Source organism: Oncorhynchus clarkii, chromosome 13 (assembly GCF_045791955.1).
Source record: "Oncorhynchus clarkii lewisi isolate Uvic-CL-2024 chromosome 13, UVic_Ocla_1.0, whole genome shotgun sequence".
NCBI lineage: Eukaryota > Metazoa > Chordata > Actinopteri > Salmoniformes > Salmonidae > Oncorhynchus > Oncorhynchus clarkii.
Window position 1 is genome coordinate 57,793,533 of NC_092159.1, and position 21,005 is coordinate 57,814,537.

Here is a 21,005-nt window from a genome sequence, read left to right on the forward strand (position 1 = left end):
CTCGGTGCCTCACTACCTCTCTCGGTGCCTCACTACCTCTCTCAGTGCCTCACTACCTCTCTCAGTGCCTCACTACCTCTCTCAGTGCCTCACTACCTCTCTCAGTGCCTCTCTCAGTGCCTCACTACCTCTCTCGGTGCCTCACTACCTCTCTCGGTGCCTCACTCCCTCTCTCGGTGCCTCACTACCTCTCTCGGTGCCTCACTACCTCTCTCGGTGCCTCTCTCAGTGCCTCACTACCTCTCTCACTACCTCTCTCAGTGCCTCACTACCTCTCTCAGTGCCTCACTACCTTTCTCAGTGCCTCTCTCAGTGCCTCACTACCTCTCTCGGTGCCTCACTACCTCTCTCGGTGCCTCACTACCTTTCTTGGTGCCTCACTACCTCTCTCGGTGCCTCACTACCTCTCTCAGTGCCTCACTACCTCTCTCAGTGCCTCTCTCAGTGCCTCACTACCTCTCTCGGTGCCTCACTACCACTACTCGGTGCCTCACTACCACTCTCGGTGCCTCACTACCTCTCTCGGTGCCTCTCTACCTCTCTCGGTGCCTCACTACCTCTCTCGGTGCCTCACTACCTCTCTCGGTGCCTCACTACCTCTCTCGGTGCCTCACTACCTCTCTCGGTGCCTCACTACCTCTCTCAGTGCCTCACTACCTCTCTCGGTACCTCACTACCTCTCTCAGTGCCTCTCTACCTCTCTCAGTGCCTCACAGCATCACCGCTTCTATGCTTACCTCAACGACTGCATCGCTGCGTCTCTGCCTGCCTCCTTCCGTGTCTCTCTCTCTCTCTACAGTACTTCCCTGTCTGCCTTACTGTCATGGAGGTGGGAGTGTTGAGGTAGAGCAGACAGAGGACTGGATCTAGATGTAATAACACGATACAGGGTCAGGGGATCAGGATGGACTCAGGAGGGGAACATATACATGTTTTGTGATAGCAGATAAGATAATTTCTGTGCAGTGAGAATATAATGCTAATAATAGAATGTAATAGAATATAACAGACAAGTGATGTCTGCTGGACAGAGATATGTTGTATCTAAACCCATTAAAACCTCACAGGGTGAATTGTGTTGCAGAGAGCAGATTGTTAATTTTCCCTGGTTATATTCCGTGGCTTGGGAGACCAGCAGAAGCCACTTCTGTTTCAGCACCTTATAAAAATATTACTCTGAGTCAACGGCCTTGAAACAGAGTGTTCCAAACTTTTCCCCTTCGCAAACAAAATACAATCCTGATGAATGTGCAATGGGGGGAGAATCAGAGGAAGAATGTTGGCCCCAACAATTATATCCAGTGACTGTGGGGTTCTTTCACAAAACAAGACAGAGCGAGAGAGGCGGCGGCTTCTCAAACGTTGTAAAATGTAACACCCCCTGACACAGCAACCCTGCGCTGCTCGGATGCTTCTTATTGTTATTTGGGAAATGCTAGACATATTTCTGCAGCTTCTCCTCTTACCATAACAAGGCCAATTCAATATGGTGCTATTATTGCCGTGTGGAGTGCAGGGCGGCAAGGGCCAGAGCTGTCTGCCGGTTGCAGACGGTCTGGTATTGAAATTCAGGTGTTCATAATGAAACTGGTGTGAAGTGGGGGTTAAGGTTTCATAGCCAGGGCTGGCCAGGGTTTAGGCAGCAAGCCCCTCCACCTGGCCTGTTTTGTAATTACACAACCACCGTAGACAGCAGCGAGCAGAGGGCTAAATGGGAGAAAGTCCTTGATCTGAAGGATATCATTTGTTTTTGATATACTGTTTATGGTTGTGTTACACTCCTCAGTCTTATCAGTGTTCTACCGTGCGCAGGCCATGCCAGGCCAGGCCAGGGCAGGGCAGGGCAGGCCAGGCCAGGCCAGGGCAGGGCAGGGCAGGGCAGGCCAGGGCAGGGCAGGGCAGGGCAGGGCAGGGCAGGGCAGGGCAGGCCAGGGCAGGGCAGGCCAGGCCAGGGCAGGGCAGGGCAGGCCAGGGCAGGGCAGGCCAGGGCAGGGCAGGGCAGGGCAGGCCAGGGCAGGTCAGGGCAGGCCAGGCCAGGGCAGGGCAGGGCAGGCCAGGGCAGGCCAGGCCAGGGCAGGGCAGGGCAGGGCAGGGCAGGCCAGGGCAGGGCAGGCCAGGGCAGGCCAGGCCAGGGCAGGGCAGGGCAGGGCAGGGCAGGCCAGGCAGGCCAGGGCAGGGCAGGGCAGGGCAGGGCAGGGCAGGGCAGGCCAGGGCAGGGCAGGGCAGGCAGGGCAGGGCAGGCAGGGCAGCATTGTGTGTTGACAAATGGTTATGGAGTAAGAAATAATTCAACAATATGTCAAATGTAATATTTGAACATTGATTTTGATCCCTTCATGGCCTAGGAGTTAGTTCAGAGGTACATGTCCTGTTGGCAATAACTTGATGAGACAACAGAGCACAATGCATCAGAACGTATTTGTAATACAGGCCTTTGTAACGACAATCATGACTTCCCAATCATTTTTACTTTTCGAGAGAACAATGGCAAAGAAAAGACAATCTACAAAGCAATATGAATTAAAGCAATCAATGCAGGGCTGGAATTGTTTTTCTTTTTTCCATGAAAAATGTACTCACTCTGAAACGCTGTGCCTCCCATAATCCATTATGGTATGTTCCCACTTAACTAGTAAATGCATTTTCTCATCCTATATCTAATAGAACAACATGGCAACGCGGCTCTTCATTTCTTCATTGTGCTTAGAGGGCAGCCCAAGTGTTGAGCGCTAAGGAGAAGTGCATAACCTTAAGCTAATATAATTCACAGATGTGGTGTATTGGCTTTTGGTGTGGTTTTAGTGCTCAGAGGCTAGAACATAATGCATGCTGGGAGACCTGAGAATCTTGACACCGCAACTAAAAGCAACCTCTCCCCTTACCGTCTCCTTACCTCACACCACCCTGACCTAGATACATTTCTGATGATGTCGTAATTAAAATACTCATTTGATAATAATGTAATAACAGAAGCACCCTGGAGGGTGTTTTTAAAGAAACATTTATCCAGACTGCCAGTAAAGCGTGTGTAATTCCCCATAGAGAATACAGTAGCTTATGTCGGTGTGTTTTTGGGGGGCTCCGGACCTTTTCAGGGGACGAATTTCATACGGTAATCATTCACATTTTCACTCCCCATTGGCAGGGCTGGCGTCGACCACCCAGTGGATGATATTGGATCCCTAAGGACATTGGTATTCGAAGGGTTAAGTTGGAAGCACTTCCCAGATCACTGAACTCAGTCCTGAAGTAGGCTATGGGTTGGTGTTTGTAAGGTTGAATTATATATATTTTTTTACAGGCCGTTCTTTTGAAGATTTAGAAGTGGTCTTTTGTTTTCATTGTCGAGGGGTGAGCTAACGGCAGCTCCACTAGCTTCAGGTAGGAGATGGCTCTGGTTAATGGGCATATAACCCTCTAATATATATGAAAGCGGAGCAATGTCGAAGGCAGGCTGATGACCAAGCTTGTAACCAACTTAAGTCATTTCTTATTTGCCCTGGAACACAAAAAGCAGCAGATGACATGTACATGACACTACTTAAAGGGATAGTTAACCCAAATTACAAAATGACACATTGGTTTCCTTACCATGTACACAGTCTATGGACGAGATATGGCAGAAATCCGTGCTCTGGTTTAGTTTCCCTGGCACTGGTTCCACACGCTAACGTTTTAGCATTTGTAGCACAAATCCCATTCAAGCCGTGGAACGGATAATAGGTTTTTCACGTATGTTCAAATCATCTACAGTATAAGAGACTTTGTTGAGCTTCACAATCAATTTCAGATACTTTTGGATGATTTGGACATGATGCGCGAAAATGTAATGCCAATATCGGTCCCATGACTTGAATGGGATTTGTGCCACTAATGCTAAAATGTTAGCATGTGGGAAAAGTAGTAGGGAAACTAAACCAAAGCATGAATTACTGTAATACGTTGTCCATAGACTGCTTACAGGGTAAGGACATTTGGGGTCACTATCACTTTAACGTCCATATGTTGGCCAATCCTTATTTTTGGGTGGGGGTACTGTCAGCTGAGTGAGCTTTGCTGTTAAAGCTGTTTTTGGAGCTGTTAAATCTCTATTCACAAACAATGTAAATGGGATGGGTTGTCATTGTCCTTGGCTTCTGTCTGTTTTCTCAGAGCGTGTGATGCTTGTGATGATCGGCTGATGTGACCCCAATAAACCAAGCCAAACCCATCTCATCAGACAAAGCTGAAGGACACTACTCTGATTGTTTTGTTCAGAGAAGGCTAATAGTGCCATCTAGTGGTCCCAACTCACCCTGCAGTTAGTTCACAGGGACAACAGTCTTCCTTTTGATATAGAAAAAAACATGTCATCATGAGAGGTTTGTGAGTAATGTGATTTCATGAGATTTACAAAATATCTATGCATGGATATAAAAATGACTGCCACACACTCATTGAGGGTTGTTCTTTTTCCATGAAAGAAGAGCTGGTGATGGTGGGCAGCTCAATGTTCTGTCTTGAACATTGGCAAGATAGAGACAGAGTCCCTTCACCCATGCCAGCTGTATCTCAATGATGCCAGTCCATTTTTTTTACCAAAGCATCAATCTTTACTCCGCGGTCACACACAACCGCTCCATCAATATCATTAGGTGCCCCCCGATTCCGTGTTGCATTTTCAGCCCTAATTTATTCTCATCAAGGGGACGAAGACAATGAAGCGCAGGGCATCCATTTTGTTTCCTTTGTTTGCAAATTGTTTCAGGCCTTTTGTGAGGATCCGTGCGGCCGCTCTGCTCTAAAGACCACAGAAGTGGAAGGGAGAGGGATTGAGCTTGTTCACTGAGCCTTGGTCATCAAGGCCTGAGCGCTGTAGATCACGCCTCACACACCATTGTGGGGGTGTTTGTTCCATGTGCTCCCTCAGCGGGGCTCGCTAATGAACATGGGGGGGCGGTGGCGAGGGTGGCGGGGAAAGATGTCGACCGAACTCACTGACAGGTTTGGCACACTGACAAGAACTGAACGGGGCAAGGCTGCATGCCTTTGCATGGGGCATCATGGACATCCTGCACTGTCTCTCTGTCATTCCACAAGTCATATAGAAAACCTTACAGCTGAATATTCATAACGGCGACTTTGTGAATAGTAGGCAGACTATAGACCCCCTGGCATGGACTATAAGACTATAGACCCCCTGGCATGGACTATAAGACTATAGACGGCCTGGCATGGACTATAAGACTATAGACGGCCTGGCATGGACTATAAGACTATAGACGGCCTGGCATGGACTATAAGACTATAGACCCCCTGGCATGGACTATAAGACTATAGACCCCCTGGCACGGACTATAAGACTATAGACGGCCTGGCATGGACTATATGACAATAGACATCCTGGCATGGACTATAAGACTATAGACCCCCTGGCATGGACTATATGACTATAGACAGCCTGGCATGGACTATAAGACTATAGACCCCCTGGCATGGACTATAAGACTATAGACCCCTGGCATGGACTATAAGACTATAGACGGCCTGGCATGGACTATATGACTATAGACAGCCTGGCATGGACTATAAGACTATAGACGGCCTGGCATGGACTATAAGACTATAGACGGCCTGGCATGGACTATAAGACTATAGACGGCCTGGCATGGACTATAAGACTATAGACCCCTAGCATGGACTATAAGACTATAGACCCCCTGGCATGGACTATATGACAATAGACATCCTGGCATGGACTATATGACAATAGACCCCCTGGCATGGACTATAAGACTATAGACCCCCTGGCATGGACTATATGACTATAGAGCCCCTGGCATGGACTATAAGACTATAGACAGCCTGGCATGGACTATAAGACTATAGACAGCCTGGCATGGACTATAAGACTATAGACAGCCTGGCATGGACTATAAGACTATAGACCCCTGGCATGGATTATATGACTATAGACCCCCTGGCATGGACTATATGACTATAGATCCCCTGGCATGGACTATAAGACTATAGACAGCCTGGCATGGACTATAAGACTATAGACAGCCTGGCATGGACTATATGACTATAGACAGCCTGGCATGGACTATAAGACTATAGACCCCCTGGCATGGACTATAAGACTATAGACAGCCTGGCATGGACTATATGACTATAGACCCCCTGGCATGGACTATATGACTATAGACCCCCTGGCATGGACTATAAGACTATAGACCCCCTGGCATGGACTATAAGACTATAGACAGCCTGGCATGGACTATAAGACTATAGACCCCCTGGCATGGACTATAAGACTATAGACCCCCTGGCATGGACTATAAGACTATAGACCCCCTGGCATGGACTATAAGACTATAGACAGCCTGGCATGGACTATAAGACTATAGACCCCCTGGCATGGACTATAAGACTATAGACAGCCTGGCATGGACTATAAGACTATAGACCCCCTGGCATGGACTATATGACTATAGACCCCCTGGCATGGACTATATGACTATAGACCCCCTGGCATGGACTATAAAACTATAGACAGCCTGGCATGGACTATATGACTATAGACCCCCTGGCATGGACTATATGACTATAGACCCCCTGGCATGGACTATATGACTATAGACCCCCTGGCATGGACTATATGACTATAGACCCCCTGGCATGGACTATATGACTATAGACCCCCTGGCATGGACTATAAAACTATAGACAGCCTGGCATGGACTATAAAACTATAGACAGCCTGGCATGGACTATAAGACTATAGACGGCCTGGCATGGACTATAAGACTATAGACGGCCTGGCATGGACTATAAGACTATAGACGGCCTGGCATGGACTATAAGACTATAGACCCCCTGGCATGGACTATAAGACTATAGAACGTCTGGCATGGAAAGTCCTGACCCTATGTTTTTTGCCATGATATAGACAAACCTCTATAGTGATGTTAACCCCCCACTGTTACAATGATATAATTAAACAGCCAAACCTCTATAGTGATGTTAACCCCCACTGTTACAATGATATAAACAGCCAAACCTCTATAGTGATGTTAACCCCCACTGTTACAATGATATAAACAGCCAAACCTCTATAGTGATGTTAACCCCCACTGTTACAATGATATAAACAGCCAAACCTCTATAGTGATGTTAACCCCCACTGTTACAATGATATAAACAGCCAAACCTCTATAGTGATGTTAAACCCCACTGTTACAATGATATAAACAGCCAAACCTCTATAGTGATGTTAACCCCCACTGTTACAATGATATAAACAGCCAAACCTCTATAGTGATGTTAACCCCCACTGTTACAATGATATAAACAGCCAAACCTCTATAGTGATGTTAACCCCCACTGTTACAATGATATAAACAGCCAAACCTCTATAGTGATGTTAACCCCCACTGTTACAATGATATAAACAGCCAAACCTCTATAGTGATGTTAACCCCCACTGTTACAATGATATAAACAGCCAAACCTCTATAGTGATGTTAACCCCCACTGTTACAATGATATAAACAGCCAAACCTCTATAGTGATGTTAACCCCCCACTGTTACAATGATATAAACAGCCAAACCTCTATAGTGATGTTAACCCCCACTGTTACAATGATATAAACAGCCAAACCTCTATAGTGATGTTAACCCCCACTGTTACAATGATATAAACAGCCAAACCTCTATAGTGATGTTAACCCCCACTGTTACAATGATATAAACAGCCAAACCTCTATAGTGATGTTAACCCCCACTGTTACAATGATATAAACAGCCAAACCTCTATAGTGATGTTAACCCCCACTGTTACAATGATATAAACAGCCAAACCTCTATAGTGATGTTAACCCCCACTGTTACAATGATATAAACAGCCAAACCTCTATAGTGATGTTAACCCCCACTGTTACAATGATATAAACAGCCAAACCTCTATAGTGATGTTAACCCCCACTGTTACAATGATATAATTAAACAGCCAAACCTCTATAGTGATGTTAACCCCCACTTTTACAATGATATAAACAGCCAAACCTCTATAGTGATGTTAACCCCCACTGTTACAATGATATAAACAGCCAAACCTCTATAGTGATGTTAACCCCCACTGTTACAATGATATAAACAGCCAAACCTCTATAGTGATGTTAACCCCCACTGTTACAATGATATAAACAGCCAAACCTCTATAGTGATGTTAACCCCCACTGTTACAATGATATAATTAAACAGCCAAACCTCTATAATGATGTTAACCCCCACTGTTACAATGATATAAACAGCCAAACCTCTATAGTGATGTTAACCCCCACTGTTACAATGATTTACACAGCAAAACCTATTTAGTGATGTTAACCCCCACTGTTACAATGATATAAACAGCCAAACCTCTATAGTGATGTTAACCCCCACTGTTACAATGATATAAACAGCCAAACCTCTATAGTGATGTTAACCCCCACTGTTACAATGATATAAACAGCCAAACCTCTATAGTGATGTTAACCCCCACTGTTACAATGATATAAACAGCCAAACCTCTATAGTGATGTTAACCCCCCACTGTTACAATGATATAAACAGCCAAACCTCTATAGTGATGTTAACCCCCACTGTTACAATGATATAAACAGCCAAACCTCTATAGTGATGTTAACCCCCACTGTTACAATGATATAAACAGCCAAACCTCTATAGTGATGTTAACCCCCACTGTTACAATGATATAAACAGCCAAACCTCTATAGTGATGTTTATCTCCCACTGTGTTAAATTCAACACCTTAAAGTGAAACCATCTGAAAAAGTAAAACATGTACACTTAACCCAACCAAGACCGTGGGTGTTGAACATGTACACTTAACCCAACCAAGACTGTGGGTGTTGAACATGTACACTTAACCCAACCAAGACTGTGGGTGTTGAACATGTACACTTAACCCAAACAAGACTGTGGGTGTTGAACATGTACACTTAACCCAACCAAGACTGTGGGTGTTGAACATGTACACTTAACCCAACCAAGACCATGGGTGTTGAAAATGTACACTTAACCCAACCAAGACCGTGGGTGTTGAACATGTACACTTAACCCAACCAAGACTGTGGGTGTTGAACATGTACACTTAACCCAACCAAGACTGTGGGTGTTGAACATGTACACTTAACCCAACCAAGACTGTGGGTGTTGAACATGTACACTTAACCCAACCAAGACTGTGGGTGTTGAACATGTACACTTAACCCAACCAAGACCGTGGGTGTTGAACATGTACACTTAACCCAACCAAGACTGTGGGTGTTGAACATGTACACTTAACCCAACCAAGACTGTGGGTGTTGAACATGTACACTTAACCCAACCAAGACCATGGGTGTTGAAAATGTACACTTAACCCAACCAAGACTGTGGGTGTTGAACATGTACACTTAACCCAACCAAGACCGTGGGTGTTGAACATGTACACTTAACCCAACCAAGACTGTGGGTGTTGAACATGTACACTTAACCCAACCAAGACCGTGGGTGTTGAACATGTACACTTAACCCAACCAAGACTGTGGGTGTTGAACATGTACACTTAACCCAACCAAGACCGTGGGTGTTGAACATGTACACTTAACCCAACCAAGACTGTGGGTGTTGAACATGTACACTTAACCCAACCAAGACTGTGGGTGTTGAACATGTAACACTTTAAAAGTGCCAGTCATTTAATCTAGAACACTGTAACTTATGTTTAAAGTGTAAGGCTCCTAAGGGGGTGTTTGGGGGTAGAAATTATGTTTGAGTATCATTATCCAATTGATTTATGCTTGATACACACAGGAAACTGTTGAGCGTGAAAAACCCAGCAATGTTGCAGTTCTTGACACACTCCAACCCGTGCGCCCTGCACCCACTACCATACCCGGTTCTGAATGGCACACATACTGTACACAATCCACGTCTTAATTGTCTCAAGACATAAAAATCGTTCTTTAACCTATCTAATACCCTTCATTGACACAGATTGAAGTGGATTTAACAAGTGACATCAATAAGAGATCATAGCTTTCACCTGGATTCACCTGATCAGTCGATGCCATGGAAAGATGTTTTGTACAATCTCTTATTGATGTCACTTGATTCAAATTGCTCCTCTTAAGCATACATTTTCCATATGCCTCAAGTCAAAACACAGGCAACATACTCTCTATTTATTTATTTTGAACACCGTCACACATTTTTACAAGTAAATACATTATATCTAGTCATGTTAATTTACATCATATTTGTTGAAGTAAAATATCTGTGCTCATAGGTCGAACTGAAGAATTTTAAATATGGAAAACAGAAATGGGCATGTAGACATGGTCAAATGTACCACAACCTGTTTGCATCTCAGACAGATGGTAAACAAAGGGAACAAACAGAAACCACAAAATGGAAGAAAGAAACTCATACCCTATGACTCATCTTGAGTGCAAGAGAAGGCAGTTTATCTAAGAGTAAGAGTTTTGTATTTTTCATTGGTGTTTCCTGTGGTCCTGCCTTCACTGTGTAATTACTTGTTCTTGTCATGTAGGGGGCTCCCTTGAAAAATATACCTTCTTCTCAATGGGACTCCCCGCCTAAATAAAATAAATCAAATCAAATATTATTCCTTAATGGTCCAATGCAGCCGTTTTTTAAATCTCAATATCAAATCATTTCTGGCTAAAAATGAAGTACCTTACCGTGATGGTTTTCAATTAAAATGATCAAAAAGAAAAAACTTCTCAATCAACAATTTTGCTAAATTAAATTAATGCTAAATTAAACTGTGATAGTGGAACTGGCACCTTCCCTCAAAATTCAGTTTAGCTCGACATGCCCTATGTTACAAAAATATAAACGCTAAAGGGATAGTTCACTCATATAAAAAAAACTTGGTTTCCTTCCCTTGTATTAATGAACAAGATAAGACCGCAATCCACACTTTGCTTACCTGGCAACTGTCTGTAAATGCTGTTTAGCATTTTAGTCCAAAGACCAATGCCAGTCCATAGCAGAGATAGTTACGTGTTTTGAGTCCAAATCTTCCCAAGAGTCTATAATGTATTGTGTGTAGTTGACTAAAGTTACTATAAGATAAGATGATTTGGACATAAACTGTGAAAAATGCTAATATCCAGGACTGTATTGGTTGTTGGACTGATGACCAGGTAAAAAACAAACAAATACAAGGTAAATAAGTTACAGAATGGATTACTGTCTTACCTTAACCATAGACTGCTTACAGGGTAGAGAAACCATTGTGCAATTGTGTAATTTGGGTGAACTATCCCTTTAACGTATCTTAATGACTATGTTTCGTATTTTGTTAACTTAGTATAATTCCTCATGGCTTCAATGATTTTACAGCCTGATGGGCATTGAGCCAAATATCAGCTGCCCTCTGTCGGAAAATAACCTGACCGATGCCCAGGTTTAAAGTGGTGCCGAACATGTAGAGAGAGATTACTGTGTACAAGGTTTTATCGTCAAAGTATGTTGAGGAAAGAACGTTGCTAAAGTAATGAATGAAAATCCACACTGCTGTAAAGAAGAAGAGAATTCCCTGCAGGATACCGGCGATGGTGACCCTCATCTGACTGTGCAGTCGGGGAGAGGAGAAGGGGCTGCCGATCTCTTTCATGCTCTTCATGTGTCTGTGCAGGTAGCACATCGTGGCACAGCTTGACCCCACCATCACACAGAGGCAAAAAAAGATGTAGATCATTTCCAAAAACAGACTTGCAGTCGATGTGTCAAGCAGGACATCTTTTAGAAAGGCAGCATCATCTTTTGTAGTGGCATAAGTTGATGTGAAACCTGTGCTATTAGTAGGCCCCTCTCCTGAGGAATAAAATTCTCCTGCAGCCCTCACAGCAAATTGAAACACAAAGAACATCCCGTCTCCAAATAGGCCCCAATAGATGATGCGTTTGATGTTCCTCTTCACCCGGGTGAAGAGAGCTCGCTGGGCAGGGACGATCTGGGTGTAGTAGAAGAAATTCAGCCATACAGATGTTGACATGCTGGTTGATGCCATGTACATCATTGTTAGATAAGAAGCAGAGTAAATCTCAGAACTGGCAGAGACCATCCACAAGCATTGTGCTGCAATGAGAGAGACCAGGTAGACAGTGGTACAGAATACCATAGATCCCAGCAGTAACTTCATGGGCTGTTTGAGTCCCTCTCTGCCATGCGGTGGACAGAGCATGCAGAAAGCAAAAAATATGTTTGCAAAGATGTTTAGTATGGTGAGTGGTCCGTTGACTATTTTCACAGACAAGTCGTCCATCGTTATACGTGTCATTTTTGAAGAGGTTTAAGTGTGCAGGGATTGCTTATCTTCTCTCAGCGTCTGGTGTTCAAATGCTGTACACCCCGTCCCAGCCAGTTGTCTGACACACCAGGAAAACAATCTCAAACATAGCACAACCTATTTACATTGCACATACCCATATGTAAATGATTACGGTGTACATCAACCCAAAAGGAAAACAATGGGTGACACTTTCAAATACGCAATAAATGCAATAAATGCCTTGTAAGTGCATTTATAATGCCTTATAATACACACTCTGTATAGCACCTTATAATATTATGTATTATAAGTATTTAAAGCATCCTCATAATACATTGCTGTAATGCATTATATGCCCGGAGGACTTAGCCGTCCTGATCAGAAAATGGGTCTGTCACAGGTTGCATAATGCTTATAAGGCACTATGCCACACGGGTATTATAAAGCGTCTTAATTTATGATGCTTTATGAAACATTATTCATGTGTTTCTGTTCGCATTAAATCCTGTTTGGGATAGGGGGCAGCATTTTCACGTTCGGATGAAAAGCGTGCCCAGAGTAAACTGCCTGCTACTGAGTCCCAGAAGTTAATATATGCATATTATTAGTAGATTTGGATAGAAAACACTCTGAAGATTCTAAAACCGTTTGAATGATGTCTGTGAGTATAACAGAACTCATATGGCAGGTGAAAATCTGAGAAGAATCCAACCAGGAAGTGGGAAATCTGAGGTTTGTAGTTTTTCAACTCATTGCCTATCAAATATACAGTGTCTTTAAAGTCATATTGCACTTCCTAAGGCTTCCACTCGATGTCAACAGGTTTTAGAACCTTGTTTCAGACTTCTACTGTGAAGGGGTAGTAAATGAGAGCTGTTTCAATCAGGTGTCTGGCAGAAGGACATGAGCTGATCACGCACGTGGCCGTGAGATCGACCTGCGTTCCATTGTATTTCTAAAGAAAAAATAATTGTCCGGTTGAAACATTATTGAAGATCTATGATAACATCCTAAAGATTGATGCTATACATCGTTTGATATGTTTCTACGAACTGTAATATAACTTTTTGGACTTTTCGTCTGAACTTTCGCCTGGACTTGCCCGCGCCTCGTGTGTTTGGATTTGTGAGCTAAACGCGCTAACAAAAGGAGGTATTTGGATATAAATGATGGGCTTTATCGAACAAAACAAACGTTTATTGTGGAACTGGGATTCCTGGGAGTGCATTCTGATGAAGATCATCAAAGGTAAGTGAATATTTATAATGCTATTTCTGACTTTTACTGACTCCACAACATGGTGGGTTTCTGTATGGCTTGTGTCTGACAGATTATTGCATGATTTTTTTAAATCTGACACAGCGGTTGCATTACGGACAAGTATATCTTTAATTCTGTGCATAACACTTGTATCTTTTTTCAAAGTGTATGATGAGTATTTCTGTAAATTGATGTGGCTCTCTGCAAATTCGCAGGATGTTTTTGAGGCACAACATTACTGAACATAACGCGCCAATGTAAACTGAGATTTTTTTTATATACATTTTTATCTCTATTTCTGCTTTTTGTGACTCCTCTCTTTGGCTGGAAAATGGCTGTATGTTTTTTTGTGTCTAGGCTCTGACCTAGCATAATCGTGTGGTGTGCTTTTGCTGTAAAGTATTTTTGAAATCGAACACGATGGGTAGATTAACAAGAATTTAAGCTATAATTTGGTGTGTTGCACTTGTGAATGTATGAAAGTTAAATATTTATTTAAAATGTTTTTTAATTTAGCGCTCTGCCTTTTCTGCGGATATTGTCGAGGGGTTCCGCTAGCCTTCACACATCCAGATGGCCGGACGGAGCCAGAGACAGCAGTGAGACAGCAGAACACAGTTCCACATTTGGATATAAACATATTTTTTTCTTCAAACAAACCTACACTACATTTTATCTCTGGGACCCTCAGGATGATACATCAGAGCAAGATTACTGAATGTAAGTACATTATTTACATTCAGAGGTGAATGTATCAAACCAGTTGCCGTGATAAAAGTGTTTTGTTGTTGTGCACTATCCTCAAACAATAGCATGGTTGTCACGCCCTGACCGTAGATTGCTTTGTATGTTTGTATTTTTTGTTTGGTCAGGGTGTGATGTGGGTGGGCATTCTATGTTTGTATGTATAGGTTTTGTATTTCTATGTTTTGGCCGGGTATGGTTCTCAATCAGGGACAGCTGTCTTTCGTTGTCTCTGATTGAGAACCATACTTAGGTAGCCTGTTTTCCCACTGTTAGTTGTGGGTGGTTATTTTCTGTTTAGTGTTTGTTGCACCTGTCAGAACTGTTTTGGCTATTCTTTTTGTTATTTTGTATTCAGTGTTCAGTCAGAATAAATAATATGAACACGTACCACGCTTCACCTTCTTCTAATGAATGCCGTTACAGAACCACCCACCTTTAGATTAACAGTCTAAAGCACTGACCAATTGCGCAAGCAGCATGGTAAGGAGGAGCAGCGCTATCTGGGGAAATGGACATGAGAGGAGATAGTGGAAGGCAAGGGACCCTAGGCATAGACTGGGGAGTATCGCCGTCCTCAGGAGGAACTGGAGGCAGTTCGGCAACACTATGAGGAGTTAGCCCGGCAGCGCACGAGAGGCAGCCCCCAACATTTTTGGGGGGAGGCACACGGGGAGATTGGCGGAGTCAGGCGAGAGACCTGAGCCAACTCCCTGTGCTTACCGGAAGCAGCGTGGTACTGGTCAGACCCAGTGTTATGCGATGAAGTGCACGGTGTCGCCAGTGAGCGCTCATAGCCCGGAAGGCTATATGCCAGTCCCCCGCAAGTGCCATGCGAGAGTTAGCATCCAGCCAGGGAGGATTGTGCCAGCTCAGCACGTTTGGTCTCCGGTGCGCCGTTTCGGTCCAGGGTATCCTGTGCCGGCTCTGCGTACTGTGTCTCCGGGGCGTTGGGAGGGTGCAGGTCGCCCTATGCCTGTGCTCTGCCCGTGCCGGGCGAATGTGGGCATTGAGCCTAAGGGAGAGGTGCGAGTGGTATGCACCCGATCTCCAGTGCTCCCCCACAGCCCGGTTCGACCTGTGCCTGCACTCTGGAGGGGCCGGGCTAAAGTGGTCATCCAGCCGGGATGAGTGGTGCCAAGGCTGCCCACCAGAGCTCCAGTGCTCCCCCACAGCCCGGTCCATCCGGTGCCTCCTCCACGCACCAGGCCTCCTGTAGGTCTCCCCAGCTTGGTGGGCCCTGTGGCAGCCCCACGCACCCGGCTGTCTCTCCGTCTCCTCCCTCCAGAGTCTCCCTCCTGTCCGGAGCTGCCAGAGTCTCCCTCCTGTCCGGAGCTGCCAGAGTTGCCTTCCTGTCCGGAGCTGCCAGAGCCGCCCTCCTGTCCGGAGCTGCCAGAGCTGCCCTTCTGTCCGGAGCTGCCAGAGCCGCCCTCCTGTCCGGAGCTGCCAGAGCCGCCCTCCTGTCCGGAGCTGCCAGAGCTGCCCTTCTGTCCGGAGCTGCCAGAGCCGCCCTCCTGTCCGGAGCTGCCAGAGCCGCCCTCCTGTCCGGAGCTGCCAGAGCCGCCCTCCTGTCCGGAGCTGCCAGAGCCGCCCTCCTGTCCGGAGCTGCCAGAGCCGCCCGTCAGTCCGGAGCTGCCAGAGTTGTGTTCAATCAGAATAAATAATATGAACACGTACCACCCTGCACCTTGGTCTTCACCTTCTTCTAATGAATGCCGTTACAATGGTATCTTTTTTGCTGTAATAGTTACTGTAAATTGAACACTGCAGTTATATTAACAATAATTTAAGCTTTCTGACCATGTAAGAATTGTCTATGTTTCCGGAAAGTTGGCTGTTGTTAACAATGTTTTCTAGTCACATATTTGCATATTGGGCAACAACTGTCTCAGTTTAGGGACACCGATCCCTTAAGTAAAGTGTGATCATTTCCACAATGGACAAAAAATTCGTTAGGGTTAGGGTTAGAGGGTTAGGGTTAGGGTTAGGGTTAGAGTTAGGGTTAGCTACCCTGTTAACATTTTATTTGACCGTGTCAAGTACAGGAATACAGGCAGTTTAACTGTATACAGGCAGTTTAAATGTGACATTCTTGTTTAGTCATATACACCCATAGCAGATCATGAGCACGAACAGCCCCACCAATGACTAGCTAGTAGATCACATTTCACATCACATTATAAGGGTGTGTTTGTCCCATGTGCTACCTCAGCAAGAGCGAGGCTGCCAGGGACGAGATGTCTGCCGATCTCACTGGCAGTTTTGGCACACTGACTGAACAGGCCAATGCTGCATGCCATTGCATGGGCCGTCATAGACATCCTGCACTGTCTGTCTGTCTTTCCACAGGTCATATAGAAAACTTTACAGGTGAATATTCATAAAGGCTACTTAATGTAGTAGGGAGACTATAGACCGCCTTGCATGAAAGTCCTGTGTCTACTGACCCTACTTTATGTACAAAGCCAAACCTCTTTAGTGATGTTTAACTCCCACTGTTACCATAATATACTCCCTGGATCCAGAGGTTCCGGAGCCTTCATCCCTGGGGGCTTCCGCTTCAAGATCAGATCTGGTGTTACCCGCGCCTTCGTCCTCTGTTCTGCCTCTTCAATGGCTTCTAACTCGGTTTCAGATCCTCCGAGCTCCCCCCTCATCTGACTGTGGGGGTGTCTGAGGCTGCCGCCTCTCCATCAACCATGGTGGATTCTACAGCTGGCTCGGGTCATTCGGGCCTCACTGCTCATCGATCCTCAGCAGGTCTGCGAGGCCACTCGAGGCGAAAGAGCAACCGCACGTCCTCAGCCTTTGCACCAGCTGTCGTCATCAGCAGCTCTATAGTGAAAAACATATCGGTTCCCAGGGTAAAAACCCTGTGCTATCCTGGGGCATGAGTACAGGACATTACAAGGCTGCTTCCAACCGTTCTACGACAAATGCCGGGGGCTGATGCTGTCGTAGTCCATGTAGGGTCTAACGACATTAGGAGGGCCAGCTCGGAACTGCTGAAAATTTATATTAAAGAACTGATTCCAGCTCTGAAAGATTCCAAAAGCAGCCAATTATTTCAGGCCTGGTACCATTGTTGGGCCGCAGCTGTGAAAGATTCAGCAGGCTTCTGGCATTACACCTGGCTAAAATATTATTGTAGCCCTGTTGGCATAACTTTTATAGATAACTTGGACACCTGGAAACAGAAGATGCTCTACAGGAATGACGAATTTCATCCAAATAATATTGGCTGCTGTACTCTGTCCACACATTAGAAGGCTGCATTGATACAATGATTTATCAATGACCCAAGCCCTGCTCAGATAATCCCTACCATTGTGTCACTGAGATGTCATAATGCTGCAGCACATGTGCACTGTCCCAGGACTGGGGAAGACAATATTGCCACTCCTATTTACCATTGTGTCGTTGTATCTGTCGAACTGCTTTGCTTTATCTTGGCCAGGTCGCAATTGTAAATGAGAACTTGTTCTCAACTTGCCTACCTGGTTAAATAAAGGTAAAATAAAAAAATAAAAAAATAAATCTCTTCAAATCAAATCAAATTGTATTTGTCACATGCGCCGAATACAACAGGTGTAGACCTTAGCATGTAATGCTTTCTTAGAAACCCTTAACCAACAATACAGTTTTAAGAAAATAGAGTTAGGAAAATATTTACTGAATAAAGTAAAGTAAATAATAACACAATAAAATAACAGTTATGAGGCTATATACAGGGGGTACCAGTACTGAGTGTGCGGGGGATAATAAACTGCGAGTAGCAGCAGTGTAAAAACAGGGGGCAGGGGGGTCAATGCAAATAGTCGTGCAGTACAGCTTGTCGTGCAGTAGCAGAGAGAACAGTCTATGCCTTGGGTGACTGGATTCGTGGACAATTCTTTGGGCCTTCCTCTGACACCTCTCAGTATATAGGTCCTGGATGGCAGGAAGTTTGGTCCCAATGATGTACTTGGCTGTACGCACTACCAACAGATGTCGAGCAGTTGCCATACCAGACCTTGATGCGACCGGGAAGGATGCTGTCGATGGTGCAGCTGTAAAACTTTTTGAGGATCTGGGGACCCATGCCAAGTCTTTTCAGTCTGCCCTCTTCATGACTTTCTTAGTGTGTTTGGACCATGATAGTTTGTTGGGTATGTGGACACCAAGGAAAATGAAACTTTCCATCAGCTCCACTACAGTTCCGTCGATGTGAATGGGGGTGTGTTCGGCCCTCATTTTCCTGTAGTCCACGATCATCTCTTCTGTCTTCCTCACGTTGAGGGAGAGGTTGTTGTCTCTGGACTCCTCTCTATAGGCTGTCTCATCGTTGTCAGTGATCAGGCCTACCACCGTTGTGTCATCAGCAAACTTGGTGTTGGAGTTTGTGTTGGAGTCTTGCTTGGCTACGCAGTTGTGGATGAATGGGGAGTACAGGAGGAGACTGAGCATGCACCGCTGAGGGGCCCCTGTGTTGCGGATCAGCGTGGCAGATGTGTTGTTGCCTAACCTTACCACCTGGGGGCGGCCCGTCAGGAAGTCCAAGATCCAGTTGCAGAGGGAGGTGTTTTGTCCCAGGGTCCTTAGCTTAGTGATGAGCTTTGTGGTGAGCTTTGTGTTGAACGCTGAGCTGTAGTCAATGAACAGCATTCTCACATAGGTGTTCCTTTTGTCCAGGTGGGAAATGGCAGTGTGGAGTGTGAAGACACTTGCTAGGTGGTCCACGCATGCTCTGAGTGCACGTTCTGGTAATCTGTCTAGCCCCTCGGCCTTGCGAATGTTGATCTGTTTAAAGGTCTTGCTCACATCATCTACGGAGAGCTTGATCGCACAGTCGTCTGGAACAGCTGGTGTGCTCATGCATTTTTCGGTGTTGCTTGCCTCGAAACGAGCATAAAAGGCAATTAGTCCATCTGGAAGGCTCGTGTCACTGGACAGCATGGTTGGGTTTCCCCACTGTTACCATGATATATACAACCAATCCTCTTTAGTGATGTTTAACTCCCACTGTTACCATGATATACACAACCAATCCTCTTTAGTGATGTTTAACTCCCACTGTTACCATGATATACACAACCAATCCTCTTTAATGACATTTAACTCTCACTGTGTTAAATTCAACACCTTTAAATGTATACATGGACCCATCTGAAATAGTTTTGAACGAACACTTAACTCTACACTTTAAAAGTGTCAGTCATTCAATCAAGAAATTGCAACTTATGTTTAAAGTGTAAGGCTCCCAGGGATTGTTGGAACATTTGAATATGTTTGAGTATCATCGTCCAATTGAATTACACTATGTGAAGAAAATATGTCCTCCATAGGCCCATACACTACAAGACCATTGTGCTTGCCTACAGAGCAGCAATAGGAAATGCTCTTCCCTACCTTCAGGCTATGCTCAAACCCTACACCCCAACCCGAGCACTCTGTTCTGCTACAGCTGGTCTGTTGGCCCTCCTACTCCTATGGTAGGGGAGCTACCGCTCAGCCCAGTCCAAGCTCTTCTTTGTCCTGGCACCCCAATGGTGGAACCAGCTTCCCCTGAATCTAGGACAGCAGAGTCCCTACCCATCTTCCAAAAGTGTCATAAACCCTACCTCTTCAAAGAGTATCTTAAATAACCGCCCATCTTTCTAGCTCTGACTTTGCTGATAGCTACTTTATTGAGGAAAAGTGTACTTACTATGCCAGTGATTTGTGGTTGTCCCACCTAGCTATCTTAAGATGAATGCACTAACTGTAAGTCGCTCTGGATAAGAGTGTCTGCTAAGTGACTTAAATGTAAAAAATTCAAATTGCTCTTCTTAAGCATAAATGTGCTTATAAGGAAGTCTCCATCAGACTAAAGTCAATATACAGGCAACATACTAGCTATTTCTTCAAGTACAGTGCCTTGCGAAAGTATTCGGCCGCCTTGAACTTTGCGACCTTTTGCCACATTTCAGGCTTCAAACATAAAGATATAAAACTGTATTTTTTTGTGAAGAATCAACAACAAGTGGGACACAATTATGAAGTGGAACGACATTTATTGGATATTTCAAACTTTTTTAACAAATCAAAAACTGAAAAATTGGGCGTGCAAAATTACCTATGATGATTACAGGCCTCTCTCATCTTTTTAAGTGGGAGAACTTGCACAATTGGTGGCTGACTAAATACTTTTTTGCCCCACTGTAAATGATTGAGGTATATATCAACCCAAAAGGAAAACCTTGGGTGACACTTTCTACGACGCAATGATATACAGTAGATGCCTTATAAGTGCATTTACTCTTCCTTAAAATACATGTATTATTCCTTATATACACTTATACTGTGCCTTATAATAACATAAATGCTCATAAGTAGTTACATAATTCTTATAATACATTTCTCTAATGCATTATATTCCCGGAGAACATAATGCTTTATAACCTTCCTGATCAGAAAATGATCTGTCACAGGCCTCAAATATAATGTTTGACATTTTAGTATTGTGCACATTCTAGGCAGAGATGGTAGAGGGACTCAAAACTCATAAATACATATTCTGTCTATGTAGAGTAAGATGATGGCAAAGAGCTTCAACTGTTAGGCATACACCACATGAATATTGATATTATTTTGGTTTTTCTTGAAGGTTGGGTGATTTTGAGAAATTAATTCTTATAACAAGAACATTTTCAA

At 44.6% G+C, this 21,005-nt stretch overlaps 1 protein-coding gene across 1 annotated transcript in view; it reads right to left on the reverse strand.

Annotated features, from left to right (window-relative positions):
• The window catches only part of LOC139423602 (cell surface glycoprotein 1-like), a 29,480-nt gene extending 11,066 nt beyond the window's left edge, over positions 1-18,414 (reverse strand). The window contains exons 1-2 of the mRNA XM_071175188.1: positions 18,341-18,414; positions 11,571-11,712 (exon numbers count right to left, since the gene is read on the reverse strand). Of these exons, the coding sequence (XP_071031289.1) occupies positions 11,571-11,712; positions 18,341-18,414 (216 nt within the window). The remainder of the gene's footprint in view (positions 1-11,570; positions 11,713-18,340) is intronic.
• Between the last annotated feature and the right edge of the window lie 2,591 nt (positions 18,415-21,005).